Source organism: Salvia splendens, chromosome 12 (assembly GCF_004379255.2).
Source record: "Salvia splendens isolate huo1 chromosome 12, SspV2, whole genome shotgun sequence".
NCBI lineage: Eukaryota > Viridiplantae > Streptophyta > Magnoliopsida > Lamiales > Lamiaceae > Salvia > Salvia splendens.
Genome location: NC_056043.1, coordinates 6199321 through 6224826, shown reverse-complemented (window position 1 = coordinate 6224826; position 25506 = coordinate 6199321). Strand labels below are relative to the sequence as shown.

The window sequence follows — 25506 nt, the reverse complement described above, 5'->3', positions numbered from 1 at the left end:
ACAGAGATATCGAATGTTTTTCTGACATTTGGGGACCATAACCTAATCTTATATTTATACGAATATAAGACTCTTTATTTTCTATTCGGTCCCTCATCAAATAGAAAATCTCATATGGTATCTACACTTATTTTCATAACAAATAAATACAATTTAGCCCAAACTTTAATCTTTAATAGATCACTTTAATTGGGCTACTGAAAGATAGCCATACACATTAAATTAGTTATGTGGAAGCCCAAATTTCCAACAATCTCCCACTTGGGCAACACATGACACCAAATAAATGTGTACAAACCGAATGAGCGCTCAAATATGCTATCACATAGTGTATTCCCAAATAATCTTATTATCAACCATATCAGCATAGGACTAAAGAGGCAGTCACCATATTTTTTCATGATTAAACCCATCAGTAATCACATATGCAAATATAATCACAAACAAATCAATTATAGAGTGTAGCATGGAAATTTCATGCAAGGTGATCATTCATGTCTATTTCCAATTGATCCTCCCAAATCCTTAGTGAGATCAACCAAAACCAATTAACCAAATAATACAAATAATGGACAAAACATAATACTTTATTTCTGCAGAGAATAACATGAGTTTTATAACTGCATGTTCAAAATATGATATAGAGCAATAACCAAACCTACTCTCAATGAACGGAAGTTCCCAAAAATTTTTGCAGTCATATTCAATTACTAGATGCCCAAAACAAGTTACGAATTCTATTGTCATAGCAGAAGTAGCTACGAGTGTTTGCTTAGCACTTCTCCACGAAATGGCTCCACAGCCAACAGACATACGTAACTTAAAATGGATCATTTATTGTATTGGCATCTAACAAAATCAGAATCAAAATACCTAATGATCTATCCAAATGATCGAATTTTCTGTATGCGAGCATGTAATGCTTAGTTCTCTATAAATATCTTATAACTCGTTTTGCTTCTTCCTAATGATCCATACCGGATTACTGAGATATCTGCCCAACATATTAACAATTAAAACCAAATTGGGTCTAATGCATACTTGAGCACACATTAGGCTCCCAATCGCCGAAGCATATGGAACCTTCTGCATTTTCTAAATCTCAAGATTTATCTTAGGGCACTGAATGAGACTAGGTTTGTCTCCCTTATTCATAGAAGTATTTCTTTACTTGCATTTATGCATCTCAAATACTTCGGGCACCTTTTCACTATATCCCTTCTGTGACAATCGAAAATTATTTCTTTCGATTCCAAATATAAAAGAGGCTTCCCCAAGATCTTTCATCTCAAATTTCTTCGAGAGAAAATTCTTGGTGTTAGTGCAACATATCCTTATCATTAATGACAATCAATATGTAATTGACATATAATACGAAGAAGATGCATTTGCTCCCACTGAACTTGTGATACACACAACCCTCAATAGCATTCTTCCTGAATCCAAATGAAATATTTGCTTCATAAAATTTGCGGTACCATTGACGAGAGTCTTAATTGAGGTTGTTGATATTTGCTTTAAATGATCTCATCCACATGAGATTGAACGTTTACAACATTATCATATTGAGATTCTTAATCTGCTTCTTCTTCAATGATAATATTTGATACCTGAACATTGTCAGAAACAGTAGTAGGTATCTATACATACTCCTCCTCGAAAGTAATGTCCCTTAATACATTCTTCCCCCCAAACTCAACATCCTCAAGTAATACTATATTTCTCGTCCCAAAATTAGTTCCTTTTGTGGGATCATAAAATTTAAAAACCCCTAAATTTTTGTGGATAACCAAAGTGAGAATATATGCTACAGTATTTAATGCCTTTCACCAAAGCGAATGTGACAAGGAAGAATAAGAACTCATACTCCTTCATATATCTTTAAGAGTTCCATTTCGTCTTTTAGTTACACCACTAATGCTAGACGATCCTGACATAGTGTACTAAGGGACGATCCCATACTCTTCCAAATAGAGGGCAAAAGGTCTTTGACTTTCACCTAAGCATTCATTTCTGTCGTAGTATTCGCCACAATAGCCAGATTTGAATTTCTTAATGCCTTTGTTGAGTTGGAGCTCAACATCAGCCCTAAATATTTTGAACTTGTCTAGAACCTCAAACGTTTGATGGATTAAATATAGGTATCCATAATGAGAACAATCGTCTATGATTGACATAAAATACTGTTGAACATTCCAAAAATCTGAAGGGAATGACCACAAATTCCGTCTATATCAATTCTAAGGCATTCGTATCTCTACCGGCACCTAGTTTCAATGTTTGATATGTTTTCCTTTGATACATTGAACCCACAAATCAACATCTGAAAAAGATACGTGTATTCAATATACCATCTAACATAAGTCTCTCAATTTCTGATTTTGAGATATGACCTAAACGCTTGTGCCATAAATTACCAAATTTTCATTATATAATTTTTGCCTAGTCCCTTTAGATTTAATATGTAAAGCTTCTGAATATGAAGTAACATAATTAAGCATGTAAAGATTGTCATAGACACTTAACATAACAATGTCCATAATACTAGAATTAAATGACTGTACAGTAGAGTATCCTTCAAAACCTGAAAAATTCCGCTCTTTAATAACAATCTACAATGCCCAATAGTCTATACTTCCACCGATTTTCCATATCACACTTAGATGTATCTTTCACCATCAATTGACTTTCGGTAGCTCAGACAGTCTTGCGTTGATAACCTTATGTGAGTAGTAGCACCAGAATCTACCCACTAAATATCATTAGGGACTAAAGCCAAATTAACTTCAGAACAGACCAAAGCAAGAATTGTAACTTCCTTTGTACGCTGTGCGTGATATTTGTTACAATTCTTCTTTTTATATCCATGTCTACCACAAAAGAAACAACTATCACTATCCTTATGTTGTTTCTTTTGTGATGAACCATTATCAATAGTAGCATTCTCAATACACTTTACTCCCCCCATTCCATAGTAGTGGGGGCATTTCTTTTCGGCACGGAGATTAAGAAAATAGAGAGATGAAGAGAGAATAAAGTAAGAGAGAGTAAAGTAAGTGAGAAGAAATGTGTTAACTTTTACTAAAAAGGGAAATGACTCTACTACTATGGAATGTACCAAAATGGCAAAATGACTCCACTACTATGGAACGGAGGGAGTACTTTATTTCTTGAGATACTGACCAAGTGTGCTACACCAAATGCACAAACAAGTCTTTAGAACTCAAGCTTAATTGAAGCAACGTGAGACATTTTCATAAGGTGCTCCCTTATGTTGCTCTTGCCCTTATACAATATTGAGATCAAGCATGCTTATCTCAACCTTAACATTTATTTTTCTTTTCGCAAAACGTTCTTTAATTTTGGCAAGGTGCACTGGCCTTAGTTATATAATCAGATCCAGTGCCTCGAAAGGCTTCTGAGATGCTACACCTAATGATCAGTAGACTTACACGATTCGAGTGTTCTTACTTCTCATAGTTTCTCCTTTGTTAAGAAGTACTATCGTCCGTAGGAGAAGTAGGTTACTCAATCCTTAGCTGTAATCCAGATCCATGCAACCTAGAGCAATCAAAATATAATCATTTCAATCCTTAAAATTTGACCCTTTCAACACTGACAAGTTGTTCATGTTGGAAGAAACCGCAGAAGCAGAAATCATAATTGAGTAGAGAACAAAACCGAAATAACTATCATGCTCACATAATAAAATTCAAATAAGAAGGTAACATCTCGAGATACCGGCACAACATCCATATCAAGTCTGTGGACAGTAATATGAACTTGCAAGTGGCAACCTTTTGTAGTAATCAAACACTGACAATAAGATCATGTCAAGTAATGTCCACCTGTGGGCATCACAATTACTCACACGAAAACTGGATAATCGTCACGTATTTATCACCACAGGTATGTGTGTATCTCGTGCCAAATATTAATCTTCCTGTGGGCAGACTAATATCCGCATTAAAATGCATACACACTTACCGTCCTAACATTCGCAGTAAAGAAGTCTAGACAAGAGAGGTTACTGTTGCAACGTCTTATTTCGACTAATCTATTTGAACATTAGTAAACCATATCGAGGTAACGAGCACAACATTTGCAATAAATCATTTTACAGTAATGTGAATTTGTAAGTGTTAGCCTCTTACAGTGATCAAACACTGGCAATAAGATCATGTTAAGTAGTGTCCACATGTGGACATCACACATTACTTATACAAAAACTGAATAATTGTCACGTATTTATCACCAAAGGGATGTGTGTATCTCGTGCCAAATATTAATCTTCCTGTGGGCCGACTAATATTCGCATTAAAATACACACACATCAATAAGGGAACATAAAATGCACCAAAAAATTTGAATTTAAAATTTTAAAACCGAATACAAACGCTTGCAAGGGAGTCGTTTATAATTTTCTGGAATAAAGTGACTAGCCAACGAGTCACTGGGTTCGCATACCATGCAAACTCAGCGAGTCGCCAAATCCTGACGGTCGGTTCAATAACTCCCCAGCAACTAAGCAAGTTGCTGACTCCTGAAGGGATTCCATATAATTTTTCTAAATCCGATTTTACCATAAAAATCGACAAAAATCCGAATTTTGATGTTCCCAATAGAGAAACTAACGACCATAATCAGCCAAAAAATAACATCATAAAACCAAACGAATCCCAAGTACACAAACTATAAATTTTATGGATTCATGTAACAGGAACATGAAATCTTAATTACCGAAAAATATAAAATTTGCAGTTTCACGTTACATAAACGAAACCAAACATGTAAACAATAATTGCATTCTTAAAAGAATTCATAATTCCCCAGCAAACGGTCCTGACGCAAACATTAATCATATACGATAATTACTTCAAAAATGAATTAACCATTCATTAACCAAAATTCACTATATGCGTGAATAATACAAATAAGATAAGTCATCAATGCATATTACAAGACAACATCGAAAAGCGTGATCTTAATTAGCATAAACTGAATTACCAAAAGTAATTCTTGGTACCCAAGAATTCAGACTGCGTGCAAAGTCAATTTTAATTATTGACAATCCATTCTCTATACATTACAAAAGCAAATAACTGAATTTTGCAATGTTACATAGCCACACAATATTACATCAAGAATGAATTCATCAATTTCAGTATATATAAACAACCTTAACTTCTCATGAAATCACCATAACCAAATCGGGCGTGAATAATTCAATTCATTAGTGATATAAGAGTCCATCGGCGGCTACCAGAATTAAATAAACAACCACAAACCCTAATATCAAGAAATTTGATTTCTTGATTCAAAAGACAAACAAATATACAAAGCCTTAATTCTTCTTTTCCAATTCTCAGAGAATCATCAATAGAGTACCACTTGTTGGAATAATTGAATGAACAATTGCATAAAGCTCTCTATGATGATCAACCAAAAACGATGGAGAAGGAGCATAAACTGTAGAGCGGAAGTGTACCTTTGATCTATAATGAATTAAAAGGCGGAATTGCTTTGCAGTGGCTATGGATCTTCCAAACGATCAGAGACATTCTTCACAATAGTCTGCCGAGAGAATACAGAGATATCGAATGTTCTTCTGACGTCTGGGGACCATAACCTAATCTTATATTTATAACGAAATAAGGAGATAAGGTGGATTCGTTCAACCTTCCTATTGTACTTCCTAGCATAGAGGAAATAAGGAGATTGGCTGAGAAAAATAAATGTTTTGAAATTGTAAAAATGGAAAATGCAATGGAGGGGGAAACTAAGATTGCAGTAATGCACCTTAGAGCAGGATTGGAAGGGACTCTGACCAATCACTTTGGAAATGAGATTGTGGAACAAGTTTTTGAGAGGGCCATGCAACAACACCACAACCTCCAATCCACTCAAATTCACACTAGCTCCGCCGGTATCTTTGTTGTGCTCAGGCGCCATTAAATATATGCACGCTTTAATCCATATTTACACGTTTGAGATGTAGACGAATGGAACCGAAGCCATGATGGTCGGGAGTAATTCTCTTATGTAATAATGCACTATATTTACTAAATAATGAACGAATGTTAGTGATGATCCAATTATCTCCTTTTAATGAAGTACACGATTTAGTTCAATATTAACCAGTTATCTGCTGTATGGGGTAATTCTCGTACATAATGAACTATATTCGTTATTAAGATGAAATCATTCAAATGAATAATCCATTTGTAGTTAAACGTGTTGATGGATTTTTATTAATTCGCGTGCAATGAAACTACATCCAGCTAACATAGTTGCAATTTATATCATTCTAGTTAACTATTTTTATTTTTATATACTATTATAGTTGGGTTTCATATCATTCCAGCTAACTATATTAAGTTGTATATATCATAGTTGCGATTCATATCAAATACAAATCGTGATTCAATTAGATAAGTAAGTTGGGAATGAGAAATATAATAAATATGTTAATTTTGATTAATAACAAGACCCCGGGTTCGATTCCCAGCTAGTGCATCATTCCTTGCTGTGATGATTTCTTGCTTTGTTAGGGTATTGGCTTTGTCATGTATGTTTAATTGCATTCGGATCTCATTAGGGCCGCGAACCCTACTCGGACTAGTGTACATCCAGCAGATTGGGCATATTATCTTTCGAGTTGGCCAGTCTAGTAACTTGGAATGTGCCACATTCCCGGTCACGTATATTTAGATATGGTATGTTGTTGATGGATGTAATGGTATGATGACGATGGATGTGATGGATGATGACTGCACAGTCATGTTTTACGAAAAAATGTTTTAGTGTACTCAGACTGACTTTTTATAAAGTTAAAATCCTGAGATCACTCAACGGTGGCTTGACAAATATTTTTATGAAAATATATTTTTTGGCATGTGCTCGCTGAATATATCAATACTCAGTCCTGGAAATGGTTTTAAAATTGTGCAGGTTGAGCAGTGATGATGAGGGCGTGTTGAGTGAAGATTTATGATTGATTTCAATATTCTGAATGTGCCATGTCTTTACACATGGCATCATTCGCTCTTACACGCTTCTGCTAAACAGTAGTACTTTTTTTAGTTCATGTATTGTTTAGATAATATTCATTTTGAATTATTTATAATTGTTGAGATGATCATCTAATTCTTTCAAGTTATTCCCATTTTTTTAAAGTTATGATCGATTGTGCCAATGTTCTACTTTTCTCCTCACTTCTTTAATCTTCTCCTAGTCATGATAAACTATGTTTTATATTCTTAGAAAATGCAATCGTGACAGGGATAATAGCGAAACATTGATAGTAGCTGAAGTTCTCATGGAAAGTGTCGCTGCTCGTTGCACTGGCACATGTATAACATAATTTGCTGAAGAAGAAAGACATGGATCAAGAAGGTGAAGAAATAAGATGGAATTTTTTCTAATAATTTAGGAACTTGTAATACTAATATTGATTGAATGATTAATTTTGACACTAGTCAAATAGCAATTCCAAGCAGACAATATATGAGAATTGAGAAATACAATGTCATTGCTTAATGAAGTCGATACACACCTTTGAATTGATTGATAGTTTCCTCTTTCTCTTAGCATTGAAGATAACATTAATTATTCAATCACAACCAAACTAACACATTCCATTTAATAATCAGTCAAAAATAAAACATCAGGCACCAGTGGTCTAGTGGTAGAATAGTACCCTGCCACGGTACAGACCCGGGTTCGATTCCCGGCTGGTGCAATCTGAGCTTAATTTTTAAGTTTATTTGATATTGTTTTTTATCAAAATACCACGTGTAACAAAAAACTATTAGATCATTTTAACCTTTGTTTGCTTCCTTTTTGTTTTATCATAAATCCACACGTTTACTAAAACTAAATCAACTGGTTGTATGTCATGTCATATGATTGATTGTCTCCTTCCTATTATGCTGAACTAAAAGAACATAACCACACCACAATATCTGGAAGAAAAAAAAAAAAAAACCACACCACAATATGTTTACCTTTTTTTGTATGTTAAAACCATAAACTATAATATTACATAGTAAACATGAAAAATACATTTGGTCCTAAATTTGTCAACAGGAAATGAATGAAAATTTATGGGCAGACACTGTGTTGTGTGTAATGTAGGTATTGCACTGATTTTTCCAATTCTGAGTCTTTTACTACATCCACTCATTTTTCTACTCAATGGAATATATACTTGGGTAGTTTCTTTTTTATTCAATGGAATATATATAAATTATGTACTCTTATAAGTGGGTGGACATTTTTTAATGGATTATCTTTGAACAAAGCATGGCTGAACCTAGAATAAAAAAGTTTATTCAATGGAATATATATAAATATTCCTTTCTTTATCTAATTTAATAAGTTCAGTTGAATTAGTAGTAGTATATAAAACATGTGTTACAGTTGATTATTTTATCTGTGTCCAAAGTTGAAATTGAAATTCGAATCATCTTGTTGCAAGGTTTCCACCTGGATATAAGTTAGTGCTTGTATAATTAAGTGGCCTAAATTGGGAGTAAAGGTTATATTCTCTGCAATTTTGTACTCATTGTGATGATCAATCTTTTGGATGTAGCTAATATACTAGTAATATTATGTTTTTCTAAAGTAATGCGATTTCTCGAAATGCAGTGCTACAAAAAAAAGATACTATTAAAAACAAGCTAGTCATAGAAATGGTTGTTGCGTTTACTTAAATGTAACATGTATTCTGCTGTATCCATTTCTTAAATGTAACATGTATTCTGCTATAATGTTCATTTCTTTTATCATACTCAAATGCATTGACTCATTGGGGCCTCTCTGCACTGCCTCATTTCTTTTATACATTGCATTGTCAGAACCCAAAAGTCTACTATTTAATCACTCGTCTATTCTTTTCTTTGCAAATCAATAAATTAGAATTTCATATCTTCTTATAGGCTGGCCCTATCATGTTATCTCTTTAATCGTCCTGCTGTATAAATCTTTTATGTCCAGTCCAGTGATGGAGCCATTAAAGAAGGAAGGGGGGCTTATTAGGCCCACCAGACAATTTATTTTATAGTAAATCTAGGATTGACTATTTTCGATATGACATGAAAATTTAACACGATCACACATGAAATTAATGACTTTGAATTAATATTTATTGGATTTGTGTCTTTGTTGGATTGACTAGGTAAGAATCCAATAATTTTGGGTTGGATTAATTAAGTCATTATCAAATATGTGTAAATCAAGTTTAACAGTGTAATATTAGGTTTTAATTGTGAAAATTAGGTTCTTATTGTTATCGTGTCGTTAACGAATTCATATCGGGTGTCGATAGTGTTCGGATTATAATATAGCAGATCGGCTCCATGTTCGGACTAAAAATTATTTCCTTAACATGTATGATCCGGATTACACCTTATAGATTAGATCGTTATCAAGTTGACATGTTTACAATCCAACTCCACGGTATGCCATCCCTAGCAAATTTTCATCCCGGATTATAGTGGCATATGATAGTCAATATTCTGAAGCACTCACCTACCTATATATTCTCTCCGTCTCTGAAAAGTATGAACATTTGGTTCGACACGAGTTTTAATATATAGTTGGTAAAGTAAGAGAGAGATAGAAAGAAAAAGTAATTAAATTATTGTTAGTGGATAGTAGGTCTCACCTCATTAAAGAGAAAAGAGTTTGCAAAATTAAAAGTTCATATTTTTCTAGGACGGACTGAAAAGGAAATACTAGTTCATACTCTCTATGTCCCATTAAAAATGAAACGTTTTCCTTTTTGGGTTGTACTATTAAAAATGAAATGTTTTCCTTTTTGGGTTGTACTATTAAAAACGAAACGTTTCTAAAAATAGAAACAATACTCTCGTTACTTTTTCATATTTCTTACTTTACTCTCTCTTCATTAACTCACAAAACAACACTACATAAAATTTAGTACCGAAAATCAAATGTTTCATATGTAATGGGACGGGGGAGTAGGATAGAGGTATTTATCAACATAAAACTATAGCCCTATCAAATTGTGAAATCTAACGCATATGATTTCACGATTGCAAAGTAATGTACACCGTACAAGATTTAGATCAAGATATAGCTTTTGACTTCTTTTTCAAGCTTGTTCAAAGCTTTTTTTTTTCTTTTTCTGGCTTGTGCTAATTGAAGTAAGTAGTTATGACTGGAAAATGAATATTCCCAAATTACAAGGAGATACAATGCACATGTACTTATTCAAAAATGGGGAAAATTACGTGGTGGAAAATTATAGTAGTAGCATGACTTTTGGAACTTTATGAGTAGTTGAGTAGTCATTCACTCATGAATTCCAAGTCTTAAATTATGAGTTTGAGCCATCTTTAAGTAAATGCACAATGAATAAACGTACCCCCATGTCATGTGTGTGTGTACAATGCTTACTCAAAATCTTCTGCTTCTGCTTCTGCTCTGTCGGTGGGAAGATAGATATATCGGTGGTTAGAGCTCGAAACGAATATATATGATAAATGGTGATTATTAATGCAATAAAGAGTTAGAATAATATTGCAAAAACATGAGCAATTAATCGAGGACCATAGTTTTTATTGCAAAACCCCTCGTCGGTGATGCGCTTGAGATCCCCACTCTGGAAAATCTCATTTTAAATTCAAAACAAAAGTAATAATACTTTTACACGTGTCAGCTACAATATGAAATTTATGATAATAACTGTGATTTTTTGTGTCAACTAAGGGCTTGTTCTGTTTGTCATATAGAGGTCATTTAAATTATGTATCTGTGCCTATCATGTGTTCTATTTGACATACACCATAAATGCACAGCCCTACAAATGGGCTTTGGCCCGTTTCTTTTTGGCCATATAATGGCGTTAGTGTATCGGGGTCTGGCCCTACGATACATATTAGGCTCTAATCAGGGTTTGAGGTAAACCAATAACATTTGCTTTGAACATGCATAGAAAATTGGGGGAATCGTAGCATAACATTCCCAAACCAACACAAGCCCTTTGAACAAATCTGTGCAGAAGAGAAGCGACACTCACCGCAACGAGAGATTTCAGGTGAGTCTGTTCTTTGTTTTGTTTGCATTGATTAATTTTTTCGAAGGCTACAAACCCAATTCGAATTTGTAATTTTGAATTAATCCTCCTACCGGTTCATTCCCTATTTTTTTTTCGAAATCTACAAAACCCATGGAATCTCCCTTTCTAATTGAATAATTTGAATTTGTAATTTTGAATCCAACCCAAGTTTACAATTGAATTGATTAATTCATTTGAATTTGAATTTTTTTGGAGGCTAAAAAACCCTAGATCGTATTGTGGGGAATCTGCCTTTCAGTTAATGTAGCAAACGAATTTATTAATTCATTTGGCCGTTTTCGAATGCAATCCGGTGTTATAGGTTATATGGATTGTAGAATTACGTGGCTGATTCGTTTTGTGCGTCTCGACGTGTGATTTGGGGTTTTTGAATGCAAATGAAACCGCGTAATAGATGTTAATTAAGATGTCTGGTTTAATGATAAAGAATTAAAGATGCTGAATTTTGGTTGAACTCAGTGAGAAAAATGGGAATTTTGAAGTTTTCCACTGCAATGGTGCATAGTTTAATTTTTTCTCATCCAATTGCTTACTTTGAATTTGTAATGTTGAATCCAATCGATTCAAAATATAGTGTGAGAAATATACCAGTATTTCAGCAACTTGTTGTGTGAAAAAAATTAATATTGATGTTGCATCGTGCTAATTGTGATGTAGAGAATTCACAGCTTTGTGGTTATTATTTGAATAATGAAAGGGTAGTTGAATAGTTTAAGCTTCCTTTATTTGAATGATGAAAGATTAGTTGGAATTGAAACTTATTTGTATATCTATGCACAGATGAGGGAACATAAGAAGCAAAATGCTTATGTGAGGCAAATAATTGAGGACATAATTTGGACTCAAACCGTGGCGCGAATTTGTATACTGCACATGATTTTTAGCAAAGTTTCGAAGAAAAGGAGGCGAGCTGAATTTGCGTTGGCTTACGACATTCTGAATCGAGTACCGATGCAGATTCAACGTTTAAACAGACTCGTTGGGGTAACTGACACAGATTGTTTAGTTAATTGTAGGATGGACCGGAATACGTTTGGAAGGTTGTGTTCATTGTTTACAGAGTTGGGAATGTTACGCGTCCGGCGGTTCGTAGGGATAGAAGAGCAAGTCGCCATTTTTCTAGGTGTCATAGCACATCACAAGAAAAACCGTGTTGTTCGATTTGATCATTGGCGATCAGGGAACACAGTTTCATTCTACGTTCATGAGGTCCTTGCAGCAGTATTAAAGTTGCATTCCTTGTTCTTGGTCAAACCCGAGCCTATTCGCGAAGATTGTGTAGATTGGCGATGGAAATGTTTTCAGGTATGTTTTATATTTTAGTAGCGAAGACTATTCTTTTTGGAATAAACTATATATTCAGCATTTCACTACGTGAGTGTGTGGCTACTTCTTGTGCATACAGGGGTGTCTTGGTGCTCTTGATGGCACCTACATTGACGTTTTAGTACCAAACGAGGACAAACCACGGTTTAGGAATAGGAAGGGTCAGATAACAACCAACACTTTGGCCGCTTGCGACAGGCACATGCGTTTCACATACATATTACCCGGCTGGGAGGGATCAGCTGGCGATGCTCGAGTGCTTCGCGATGCCGTAACTCGTCCTCATGGGTTGCGAGTCCCAATAGGTAAATTGACTAGCTTTGAATAAGTTACAATATTCAGCAACATATATCAATTCAAATGGAAAATTTATATTTGGTTAGTTTTTACTAAACTGATGTTGAGTTTTGTCTGGTCTAGGTAATTATTATTTGTGTGATAATGGATATGCGAACAGTGAAGGTTTTCTAACCCCTTACAAGGGGGTGAGGTATCACCTCCAAGATTGGGGTCCTGATGCGCAAATTCCACAAAATGCTGTAGAGCTCTTCAACATGCGTCATACCAAAGCTAGGAATGTAATTGAGAGAGCATTCGCGGTACTGAAGATGCGGTGGGGTATTTTGCGCAGTGCCTCCTTCTATCCCCTCAAAGTTCAAATAAATTTAATTATAGCATGCTTCCTTCTCCATAACTACGTTCGGTCTGAGATGCCAATTGATCCACTCGATGACCTTTTGGACTGCATGCCTGAGAGCCAAGGGGCTGAGGCCGAGGGAGATCATAGGGACAGTGAATACGTTGACTACGTTGAGGCAACGTCATCTTGGAATCAGCGTCGCGATGATCTGGCAAACTCGATGTGGGCTGAAGTGAGTACACCTACATGCAAATCTGTTCTTTTTTTACATGTTTCAATGCTTACATATACTGAAATGGATTCATTGCTTTATTCCATTGTCACAGCGCATATCCACAATGCAGTGATTGCTTATGCGAGTTGCAAGAAGGATAGCTGCTAGCAATGTATTTCGTGTTTGGCAATATCATGTGGGACTATCAAACTTTATCAAATGTTTTCTCTAGTAATCATTAGACTTGTACACCTTCCTTCTGATTAGAAACTTGGTCAGCTTAATATGTCATTAATCTGAACTGATTTTTTTGTGTTTAATAATGTTTTCAACTTGGAACCCTTGTGGGAGTATTTATGTTTTTGTTAGTATAGTCGTTGTTTTTGGGCCAGCCTTAGAGAGTATTTGACTCCAACATATATAAATTTGTCTGAAAAAAAAACAAAAACAAAAAATATGTTCGCTTAAACTACAGGCAACATCCACATACTGAAATACATTCTGATTTGGGTCCACTTTGTACAATTATTTAAAAGTTACATAGGTTCCATAACTAAAAAGATACCCGAAATTTTGTGACTTCAGCCGGTAACAACTCGAACTTGCACATGCTCCCTACGGCGAGATTGTTGTCTGCTACAAATTTGTTCCAACCGTGAATTATTTTCACGTTATCATTTTGAATCTTGACGTAGACATTCCATGAATGATCACCAACCAAAAGATTCACAGATTGAATTTTGTTATGGTCAGCAATGTGGGTTTTCCACCAAATTTCAGGCAAGCACTGCGTCAGAATTTGCAAATGAATATGATTACTTTTTGAAAATGTACAAGTTTTATGCTTCCACAATTGAAATGAGGACAATACCATGATCCGGTCCAGTTGCGACGCAAGAAGGATAATGGTAAAAGAGGGAAGGGTCGGCACCTCCTCAACCCGTCTAACCGGACATCCCGTGTCGTCGTCGTCAGTGGATTCTGATTCACTAAATTCCTCATAGTATGATTTGTCCTTACGCTTGGGATTGTACTCCCAATCTGGAAAGTCTAGAATAAAAAATATACATTATCGCAACCAGATAGTTGAGGACATAAGATCAAAAAGTATTCTAAATAATTTAAAATTCATTTAATAAGCATAGAAACACTTCTAAGATTATGCACCATTAGTTTGAACGAAGATATCGGTCGATGGCATACAACCACTTGCATTGAACCTCATGACCTTGAATTCGCCTTCACCGTGGTAACTGAAAACAACGACGTGTTTCATCCCGAGACTATTAGCAGATACAAATGCATTCCAGTTTTGATCAAAGTAGCTCTCACGACCATCCCTTGTTACGCCCACCACCCATTCAAGGCCATTGAGCATTTGGAGTCTGCAGAGATTAGGTAAGCTACCTCCATGCTCGCACATCCATTCATAAGGAATAACCTTCATGTCAAAAAAGTATGTGTCGTTGTTAGTTTGGAAAGCAAGCCTCGCATGTAAAATACATATGAATTTTCCAACTTACCATGCGGTACAAGCATGACCGTGTAGTCAATGTCCGACAAAACGATGGTTTAATGTGCCTAGGAACCGGAAAGTTAGTGGTTATATGCAAAATAAAAATGTTCGATAATCGACAACAATAAATTACTTACTCCGGCAGCAGTGGCGGAGGAGCTGATGCTGATGCCATTGCATACATGATGTGATTAGAGAATACAGTTTGGTTCCGAAGAGTGATACTTTGGGGGCTTGTACAACATAAGCTCTTCAATATAGCTTTGTGGAGGCTACATCTTACCCGTGAGCTGATTTGACAAAGCATTTTCCAAACAAAATAAATCTGCTCCACCCATCACTATATGAAAGACAACACAGTAGCAACAATGAGCTGTAAAATCATGCAGGAATCTCCTATTATCATGCAGGAATCTACTCTAAACAAGGCTGCGATGGCAGATATGCCCCTCACGAGTCTGATTTGTCTAGTCATTCACGGGCATACAATTGCTTGGGATGGTGATGAAATAACTCATATTTAGCTGACCCTTCAATTGAAGCTTGGACCCAGCAACTTTGGCTTCTTTCATTCCTTCACTTGAAATGGGAACAAAAATCCCTCAACAAGGCTTTTTCTTTTACAAATCAAGCTGGACAGCTGAGGTAGATTCACTGCTGCTATCCTTGATAATCAAAACCAAAGAAATGAACAAGTGGAGCGGTTCCGTGATCCCCATACCCATCCTCGAAGAAGTGGCGGAGGTGCTCACCAAAGAAGTGGGGGTGCCATTCACATGGCCACAATTGTACGAGAGATTTCAGAACCTTGAAGAGAGACACATACTTTTCGACAAGGTAGTCAAAACCAACGGTGTGTATTGGAATGCTAACACCAACGTGGTCATGGCACCGGAGCAAGTATGGAAACCCATTTTGAAGGTAGGTGGATACAATGTTTGTTTTATGTCAGCTTGTTCATTGTAACTCCATGGCTCCGTTGTTCTTGTAGGAAAATAAATTGGCTGCAGCTTATTACTATTGTGGGGACCCCGAATTTCCAAGATTGAGGTTGCTGTTCGGACCGCAAGATATTAAGCAGGAGAGTGCACCACTGATATTCAATATTTCTGACACTACCGTGCCCGTAGAGGATCTCAATCTGATGTTTAAGCCATTAGATGGAGTTGGAATGGCGCCGACCGTGGAGCTAAGCGTGTCCGTCTCTTCTCCTCCCATGCCCAAAGTGCCAAAGATGAAACGCAATTTGTTTGGAGACGGGTTCACGAATGTGGGTAGTCAGTCCAATAACGAGGATATGGACCCGCGTATCGGGAAGAAATACCCCCCAAAGCCGAAGAAATTTCCTCCAAGCAATTTAGGTTCGCCACATGGAAGTTCATGTGGCTCTTCGAACACCCACAAGTATTGACGTTTTATGTTGTATTTGTCTTCCTTCTACTCTATTAAGCTAGGTTGTGTATGTGATCTATCTCGTGTACGTTTTGCTGGAATATCTATGTGGAAATTCAATCAATGAGATCAATATTTGCTGATTAAGGTTTTCCTTCAAATGCAGCTGATTAAGGAATACTAGGAAATCGTTTACTGATTAAGGCAACATAATCCTTCCTACAAAAGATGATAGATAATAATATAATCTACAGACAATTGCAACAAGCCAATGTTGAAGAGGGGCTTCCAAAAAAAAAGTTTCAGACAGAAAATAGGCTTTATAAATTATATCAGGCAAGCCATCGACCTACGCCACCCCTTCACCCGTTGTAGATTCCCCCATCTATCCCGAACCATATTTCGCAAGCACACGAAGCACGAACGCGATACGGTCATCATCCGGCATCCCAAGAAAGAAATCCAACCTTTCCACCTTCTCCAGAATAATCTCCCCTGCATCAAACTTTTGCTCCCTTGTCAGTCCAGGCAAGCGACCTAGTTCAGCAAATACTTCCTTCCGTGCTTTGCTCAGATCGAACTCATAACCAATGCGGAGGGATAAAGAATCCAACCTCACGTTGGTGGCGTCATTGATTTTCCCCAGCAGTTCAATGAGACCATCTATAGAATGGTCAGCCTTTCTCTTTTTCCCACCCGCAGGCCGAGCAGCTTTCTCACGGTTAGTGTTGCCTGAGCTTTCAACCGGAGCATCGGGAGGAGTGCTGGTCTGACTCAGTGGATGAGAAGTGGGCACATCAGTAGAGCCAACAGAGTTGCCAACCTCACCTCCATCGCTTGAGCCTGAGCCGGTGTCCTGAGTGTAAAGCCCATTGACCGCATCCATCAAACCAGTAGCTGATCCCCCAGCAGCCCTATCCTTACCAAAGATGACCTGCCAATGGTCCCAGAATGGCCAGCTCTTATCCCTCATGTAGCGAGCATGAGGGTCTTGCTGTACATACGAATTCGTAACATAACACACACCATCAGAATTGCCAATGTGAAGCAAACATATTGAGTATTATTTTTAAAACTAACTTGAAAACATGATGATATCCATTAGAACGAGATTTGGTACCTTGACAATTTGCGACCACTGATCGTCGTCGCAATCTATCTTGTAGTCGTCGTGGAGGTTGAACCCCACACCGCTACGACTTAAGATGCCACGCAAAGAATTGTAGCATCTTTTCCAGGAAGTGAGCTTCGAGTTAATATGAGGAGTTGCTTTGATGTCAGTGTTGGGGTAATGCTTCTTCAGGGCTTCCTCGAGTCTGCCAAGGTAGCCTGTCCGAAATCCATTATCGGCTTTCCATCCGGTGACAACAAGGTCCTTCAGCGCAACCACAAGAATCTCCTCCTCACGGTATGACCAGGTTCGGCGGGTTCGGTCACCGTTGCCTCTCCTTGACCGTCCAAGGCGGGAATTCACTGAACCACAACAAAATCACCCAATTAAAACTGTAAAGCACTGCAAGATCTAAGAACGAAATGCGAATTCACTGGTGCTTTCAAATAAATTACCAAACGAAATGATGTTGAACCATACGAAAATAAACTCTCTTTTATTCAATTCTGAGATAGCTATATGTACCTTGCGAACTCGGCACATCAGGGGAAGTGAACCTTGAACGCATGTAGTCAGACATCTTCAACTGGACAAAGTGAAAATAGCTTCTGCGGAATTTGCGAGGCGATTCTGGAACACTGAAATGGAAGAGCGGCGGAAGAGAGTTGTAATATATATTCTCCAATTTAGGTTTGGGTATTGTGGTATTTGATTTACAGCAAACCAAACACACGATATATATCACTTGTGCTTTATATAGTGCAAACCAAACAGCTGAAATGAATAACCCAACTTCTAATTTGTGTCATATTTATCTGGCCTCTCCTTATCTACCCTAAATCCTATTGGACAAACAGAACAAGCCCTAAATATATATATATATATACTGAAAGTTAAAGTTTCAATCCACATTTGTCAATCCATTCTGATACGATGGTAACATTCAGTGAGATTCCATTTTGAAATTGATTGATTTTAGAATGGAACTTGACTAGGATTTGGTTGATCTCTCTTTCATAGCTGAGATAGGAAATGAGATCATAGCCTCTCTAAAATTTACGAATTGGTAACACATTTGTGAGACATTGAATCAATGTTATAGGCATAACGAATGTGACAGAGCATGCCTATTCCTTCCTCACTTGAGCTGCAACACACCAAAATTTACAGATAACAACAAATCCACGGCTATTTCTCTTAAAAATAGGAAAAAAACAATTATCGATATATGCCATATGTAACTTAACAGAGAGAATAATATATTTCGTATGTAGATATAATTAGCCTAAATGGCTAGGCTATATCAATAAAAATCCCTCCAAAATTCCTATACAAACATTCTATTTACACCGAAGAAACCAATGTTGTTGTAGTATTAAGCATCGAATTCAATCTCGCAAACACTCCAACCAAAGGGGCAGTGTTGTAAGTGCAAGCCTCAGTTTGCATAAAATTCCCCCTCCGATCCGCGAACTCGTCCTTGCTGTCGGGCCCACCAACGACTGCCCCGACGACCACGTTGGGGTTCGGGCTCCGGCGCCCGTACCAGTGGTCATACCCCTGGGTGCACCCCACGAACGTCTTGGTGTCCCTGTAGGACTCCATCGACGCGCATCGGTGGTGCACCCGCTTAGGGTAGTCCCGCCCGTACCCGACAAGGTAGCTGAGACGCATGGGATTGGAGCCCAGGATGTAGGCCACCTGTGATTGGACAAATGAGAGGATCTCGTCGGGGCCCACCGAGGGATTTTTGGGGCAGGAGAGGCTGTGATTGGTGGAGCGGAGGTGGTCGGTGTAGACGGTTAGTAGGAAGACGGCGTTGGAGACGTACTGCATGTTGTTCCATTGGCGGGTGTAGAGGAGCCCCCCTGGGGTGCGCTGTACGTTAGTGGATCCGTTGTTTAGGTTTAGATTGGCGCAGATGTAGTGCTCTGCTTTGGAGCTGTATTCTTCTAGGATGTGCTTCTCTTCTTCTGTTTTTCCCTCTCTTGGCAACTGCAACACGATACACTTGATTACTCGACATTAAATTGATTCTTTGTATAGAAAGAAAGTCAAAGACTAAGTTCACGTTGCATGATCCCATAGCTAAAAAATTGTCTAAATTATCCAATCAAACAACATTCATAAGACTCAGTACTATTTAATCCATCAAAAGTGAAACACAAGTTGAGTTAGAAGTCCGAAGATAAGACGACCAATATTGAATTAGGAGTATTTATTCAAAACTAAAGAAAAATGAATTAAAACAATAGCCCTCAGGATATTATATATGACTCCGATATGTAATGAATAAAAATTCAATAGTTCAGACATATTGTCATGTGGTGTATCCAACCAATCATAATTGCATAAATAATTTCTCTCTTCTTTTTTTTTACAATTATGATTGATTGAACACACTACATGATAATATGTACATACCACTGAATTTTTACTCTTATGTGGGTGAGAGGGAGAGAATCCCATGTTGAGAATCTTGAGATTAACATTTCATTTTCCTCGTCTTATAAACAAGTAACTAGATAGAATATCTTTAATTTTGCTGGATTCTATTAAAGAGGCAAAACATAGTGATGACGCCATCAAGAAGGACCTTTACATTTGTAGAGTTGGTTGATCCTAAGATAAAGTAAATTAGTTAAATTGCAATAAAGAAGTGCATCATTTGTAAGTGCTAATGCTTTGTGCCTTTTAAGATGGTGGGGTTTAGATATACAAAAGGGGAACAAATATTTGGTTTATGTGATTATGAATTTGAAAATAATGGTCTAGACTCAAAAACCAATCCTAATGCGTGCTAAATCACGACCGACACTAATATAGTAATAAAACTCACACCACAAATTTTACCCAAACCCAAATGTCCGTTTGCTAGAGTAGAATCATTAGATAACCATATTTTACCCAAACACAAACGGAGTTAAGTATTAATCAAATGAGAGAGACAAATAAGTAAATTACCATAGAAGCGATGAGTTGGAGAGCAGCATATTTAACATCCCAGCTGAATTCAGTGATGGGCCAAGTGATCCCACCAAAAGAAATGGCATTATGAATGGTATAATTGAAGAAGTGGAGATTGTCGGTGGCTTTGTATAGCCACATAGCTGCCCACAATAACTCATCCTTATATCCACTCACCGACGTATAGTATCCTTTCGCTCCTCCGATGCTCTCGTCGTATTTACCTCTATATTTATCCGCGAACTCAAACAACTGCGGACACACATAATTCAAATACTCTAGTCAGGGACGAACGCAGAAAATATCGGCAAAACTGAAGTATTTTCATATTCGAAATGTTGAACAAAAGAAAATTCATAGTACTGCTATACTTTATTCAACTCTCATCACCAGGTTTAATGATACCATACTTTATTCTCGATTTTAACATCATCATATGCTAATAACATCAAAGACCATGGTCACACTTTCTACCACGTGGTTGTTGTTTTCTGAAATGCAATTTCGTTATAATTTCAACGGATTTTATGTACGCATATCTGAGATGATTCGAACCTTGATCTACTCTCACGTTTCAAGAAAAAAAATGTCTACAACTTTAGTAGTTATAACTGTTGGGCAAGTGACACTTAACAAATCACGATCCCTATTCATTGTGGCGATAAAGTTGGAGTACCTACCTATTTTAAGGAAGCAAACTGCCTTGCAACTACTTGTGTTTATGGAAATTTGTCATAACGAAATGCATCCACGTCATTGTGTTAATTACTTGTTTTTAATTAATTATTCACTCTTTAATTAGATATTAATTATGATTTAGACAAAAAAAATAACCTAACGTAACTAACTCATTAACTAACTTACCTGTTGTGCATGGTCCAGCAGAAGGTGGGAGTAGTGTGGGTTTGTTCTCCTAAACACAATCGAAGCCGCGGCCATGGCGGCGGCCGTCTCGGCCGCCACCTCAGAGCCGGGGTTCTCCTCGTCCACCTTGTAGGCGCGACGGGAGGTCGTCATGTCCTCCGGCCTCTGCCAACACAGGTGGTCGGTGTCACCGTCGCCCACCTGACCGACAAGATTAACGAAATTAATTAATTTCAATTAATAGATAATTAAATTAGTCGCAATCAAATGAAATGCTCCCATAATCACGAGATAATTGCGTGCTTTATTTTGACACACGACATTTTCTGTTGTCTGAAACCGACACTAGTTATTAAGACTCGGTGTAGACTGACTAGAAAACAAGATTTGAAATTCCGGACCCCACGCACAAAATTAAGGGGCCGTTTGTTACTGCTGATGAAATTCAAATTTTCAAAGATATAGATTTTTCCAAGCACTTCTATTTCCGGCGTGATTGTGGGATTTAAAGCCCACTACTTTTCCTTTAATCCTCGTGAAAACTCGTGCTAAAAGTTGATTTCATTCTTTTGTAATTCCAAGTAATTTAGAAATACTAGTAAAAAACTAAAAATGAGATCTTTTGAAATTTACCTGAGCCCACAAAACATGGGGATGGGTGTGTGCTTTAATGAAGTAGTCAGTCCCCCATTTGATGGCTTCAAGCGCGTGACGTAGCTCGCCCGCGGCGGCGATCTCGTCCCGGAATTCGATGACGCCCCACGACAGCATTGTGACGGTGAAGGCCATCGGGAGGCCGAATTTTACATTGTCGCCCGCGTCGTAGTAACCTCCCACCAAATCCACCTATTTAAAAATATATTTATTTATTATTAATGAAGCACATTAATAAAGAGGACGATGATGAAGAAGAGGAGGAAGTGGGCCCCACCCCTTGTTCGAGGCCGTCGGTGAGGCCAGAGTGGTGGCGCCAGGTGACTCTCTGGTTGTAAGGGAGGCGGCCGGAGCGCTGCGCCTCGAAGTAGAGGAGGCTCTTGGTGAGGGCGTCGGCGTAGTCGAAGAATTGGTGGGAGAGGGAGAGAGTGGGGAAGAGGAGAAGAATTTGGAGCCATAATTTGAACCCCATTGTTGAACTTGAATGGGGGGAGGAAGCTCTCCTCTGCTTCCTGAGGCAATCACTTTCTTTCTTTCCCTTTTTCCTCTCACTATACCGTGATAGCCTCCCTCTTTTTAAAGCATCGCAAATTTTGCATGAGATTAATTTTTTTTTCTTTTTGTATTTACTTTGGGAATTAATAATAAAACTAAATTTAGGTTGGATTATACAGTAAAATTAATTGGTGGAGGGTCCACTAGATATATAGGTGACTTGAGCTGAGTGTAAAACATTGACCTTATTTTATGTGTTGTGTTCTGAATGTTTAATTACATGTGCGTGTAGAGTGAATGAAACAGTTGCTATGTGAAAGGGGAAAATTTCGAATTCTTTGAAAATATTGAATGTGAAGATGCCTCATCATTTATACATTTGAAATGGCAGAGATGTAGATTCCAATTAATTACATGCCCTTTTTGTTCCATTGTGAGGAAAAAAGAGAAAAGGCTATATAGCAGATGATACTAATTACTGCATATCAAGTTACCCAGATTACTGTACTTGCACATGAAGTTACTGGGCTTGTAATAAAATTTAATAAAATAACCTAATTTTTACTTTGACAAGTAGTACTCAAAATATGATCTTGATCATAGGCAGACCTATTTTAGTAGTGGGACACGAAATCAAAATGGAAGTAATAATTCAAGTCTAGAAGATTTCTTACCGTGACAGTTTAAGCACATCTATCACTTGTTAGAATGTAGTTGAATTTTCAAAGTTAATTATTTAAATTCTAAACACCAATGTCAAAATTAGATTTTAATAGTTGGATGATCAAATGGAACTTCTCTTTGACATATAAAAGCCGATGTGGATTGTTTGTTTTTTGTATGGTTAGTTTACAGTATATTTTTTTTGAAATATGTAGTGTGTTCATACACTGTCTTGAGCTGAATGAATATGTCAACAAACAAATTTGCAAATTGAGGAGAGAACCTGGTGAAGAGTTATTGAATTGTATTTTTATCCCGAGACAATTGAATATGCCTTTATAGACTTATTTGCACTCAAGCAAGAAGAGCTTTATTATTTTAATCAATCTAAAATTTCGAGTAAGTTTTGATTTCATTTTATTTCTTTCTCATTGAGGTGATTTCGACTAGTACTCTTGCAAATTTTCTTGAAATCACCACCTTAACTCATTGATATTCTGATCTCACACAAGGAAATTCCACAATTCCTATATTGATCTTCACATGTACTTATGAAATGTCTATCCTAATCCAAATCTTTTACTTGATCACGTTGGATTGAATTTTGTGAAATGTTTATAGGCATTTTGTTGGGTGGGGATCCTCTGCTGTGCATTTCAGCACAGCAGCCCCTGCTGCTCCACACAAAGAAATAAAATAATTAAAGAAATTAAATAAATTAAAATAAATAAATATATATTATTTTAATTGTTTGTATGGAGCAGCAGGGGCTGCTGTGCTGAAATGCACAGAAGAGGATCCCACCCCCATTTTGTTGTCATAAAACAACTTGCATGACTTCCTTCATCAGTTGGAATTCGTTGAAACATACACTAGAAGTAGTTTTCTTACTTCCACAGTTCCACATATACCAAGATCATCCCAACTAACAGAAACTGCATATGATCGACTCCCAACGAACAAAAAACTGCACATAATTGAATACTCTATAAAATTAATACCGTAAGAGATTTACTTCTTGATGTGAATCAAATTGTACATTTTTATTCCCCTAACTTTACATGATTTATATAGTTTGATGCTTGCAAAAGTATGTTTTGTGGTGTAGGAAGATGAATGAATGGTGAAATAAGGAATGAAACTCGGATGGTGAAAAAGTTGTGCGAAAATTCCAGCAAGTACAAGAAATTGGCCACCCAGTCGGGTGATTTTGCAATTGTAAAATTCTACCCGGCCGGGTAGCAGTTTCTCGGGCGTTTCATGACGGAAAATGAGGCAGTTTCATGAGGAAAAGAAAAAAAGAGAAAAGGCTGCAGAAGGTGGCAGAAGAAAGGAGACAAAAAAAGGAGAAGAGAGAGGGAGTTGAGGGGACGTTTTTTAATAGGGAGAGGGAGTTGACGGCTGGAGGAGAAAAGGGGAGAAAGAGAGGAGGAAGAAGAGAAGGAAGGAAATTCGACCAACATTCCGACGATCCGCCTCCATATCTCCATTCCACTCAACAAGAGCAAGCTTCCTACGGTTTTAATTGTATTATCACCATGTGCTTAGGCTAAGCTCTTTATGTTGCTCCAAGTTATGATTTAGACTTGTATGAACGTATCTGCACCTTTGAATTCACGTTTTGACATCGTTGGTGTGTTTAATGTTAGATTCTATCACTTTAGAGGCCTCTATCGTTATAGATTTTTAATCCTTGTTTATCGCCTCTTTAACATGAACTTGGATGGACTAATCAATTGATGTGTTGTTGAATTTGAATTGTTCAGAGGATAATTTGACAATGGGTTAGGTAAGTTCTTATAGTAGATGATATTTTATTCTCGCGCTTCCGCAGGAATTTAATATCGTTGAAAGTTAATTCATGGAACAAGTGTTCAGCTGACTGTGAATTATACGTCGCAAACATGTTCAATGCACGCGATTAGGTTGATTAATTAATCCCAAATATGTGCTTTCGATATAGGTGTAGAATGATTCAAGTCTAATGAGCAACTTGGAGTGACATGTTTCTCCCATCTGATTAGTCTTTTCTTAGTTAACTTGCAGCTTAATTTTTTCATTAGCTTATAGATATCAAAACCTTCAAAATAAAGCCCTTTTTAATTTGTCTTTTGTTTATTTCTGAATTAAATAATCTACGCCTCCCTGTGGATCGACACTCGAAGTACTACAGCTGACTCTGTACTCTTGCAGATTCGTTGTAATATTCGAGTCAATTTATTAAACTTGTGTGAGCTTTACACTTGATATTTAAACTCGAAAATTACACATCACTTCTCCAAGCATTTTTCATTTGATTTTTAATTTTGTTTGCAGCTTGTGTCAAGATTCATAAACAGATGGCCCCACGGGTTAGCTTGAAAACCGAAGATCGAGGCTTGAAAAAAATTGAGCACTATCAGTGCATCTGGAAATAGCTTGAAATCAAATATACCGGCTAAATCAAGTGGTATAATCCGATACACATCTTTATTAGGCTTGTCAAATCGGGTACCCACAGATATCCGATCTAAAAATTCCGGGTACGCGGTCCCGAATTTTTTAAAGATTGAATTACATA

The 25506-nt window shown here is 37.1% G+C and overlaps 5 protein-coding genes and 1 non-coding gene across 6 annotated transcripts; 3 read left to right on the top strand and 3 right to left on the bottom strand.

Annotated features, from left to right (window-relative positions):
- The first annotated feature begins 7670 nt into the window (after positions 1-7670).
- On the top strand, positions 7671-7741 carry TRNAG-GCC. The gene has a single exon. It is a non-coding gene; the product is annotated as a tRNA-Gly (tRNA).
- Positions 7742-10836: 3095 nt separating this feature from the next.
- LOC121758661 lies at positions 10837-13623 on the top strand. Its single transcript, XM_042154040.1, has 5 exons — positions 10837-11062; positions 11885-12409; positions 12510-12735; positions 12851-13302; positions 13397-13623. Exons 2-5 carry the CDS (start codon positions 11885-11887, stop codon positions 13415-13417), a joined length of 1224 nt encoding a protein of 407 aa, XP_042009974.1. The 5' UTR covers positions 10837-11062; the 3' UTR covers positions 13418-13623.
- Positions 11073-16339, top strand: LOC121758663. The gene is made up of 3 exons (XM_042154042.1): positions 11073-11362; positions 15362-15721; positions 15792-16339. The coding sequence occupies exons 2-3, from the start codon at positions 15386-15388 to the stop codon at positions 16209-16211; spliced, it is 756 nt and encodes a 251-aa protein (XP_042009976.1). The 5' UTR covers positions 11073-11362; positions 15362-15385; the 3' UTR covers positions 16212-16339.
- Positions 13744-15426, bottom strand: LOC121758664 (putative B3 domain-containing protein Os03g0621600). The gene is made up of 3 exons (XM_042154043.1): positions 14452-15426; positions 14156-14334; positions 13744-14071 (listed from the first exon to the last, which is right to left on the bottom strand). Exons 1-3 carry the CDS (start codon positions 14729-14731, stop codon positions 13838-13840), a joined length of 693 nt encoding a protein of 230 aa, XP_042009977.1. The 5' UTR covers positions 14732-15426; the 3' UTR covers positions 13744-13837.
- A 23-nt stretch (positions 16340-16362) lies between the features above and the next one.
- Positions 16363-18163, bottom strand: LOC121758662. The gene is made up of 3 exons (XM_042154041.1): positions 17829-18163; positions 17313-17665; positions 16363-17186 (listed from the first exon to the last, which is right to left on the bottom strand). The coding sequence occupies exons 1-3, from the start codon at positions 17881-17883 to the stop codon at positions 16578-16580; spliced, it is 1017 nt and encodes a 338-aa protein (XP_042009975.1). The 5' UTR covers positions 17884-18163; the 3' UTR covers positions 16363-16577.
- A 303-nt stretch (positions 18164-18466) lies between these two features.
- Positions 18467-22350, bottom strand: LOC121759391 (endoglucanase 11-like). Its single transcript, XM_042154953.1, has 5 exons — positions 22066-22350; positions 21768-21980; positions 21135-21335; positions 20268-20522; positions 18467-19298 (listed from the first exon to the last, which is right to left on the bottom strand). Exons 1-5 carry the CDS (start codon positions 22258-22260, stop codon positions 18648-18650), a joined length of 1515 nt encoding a protein of 504 aa, XP_042010887.1. The 5' UTR covers positions 22261-22350; the 3' UTR covers positions 18467-18647.
- Positions 22351-25506: the final 3156 nt, after the last annotated feature.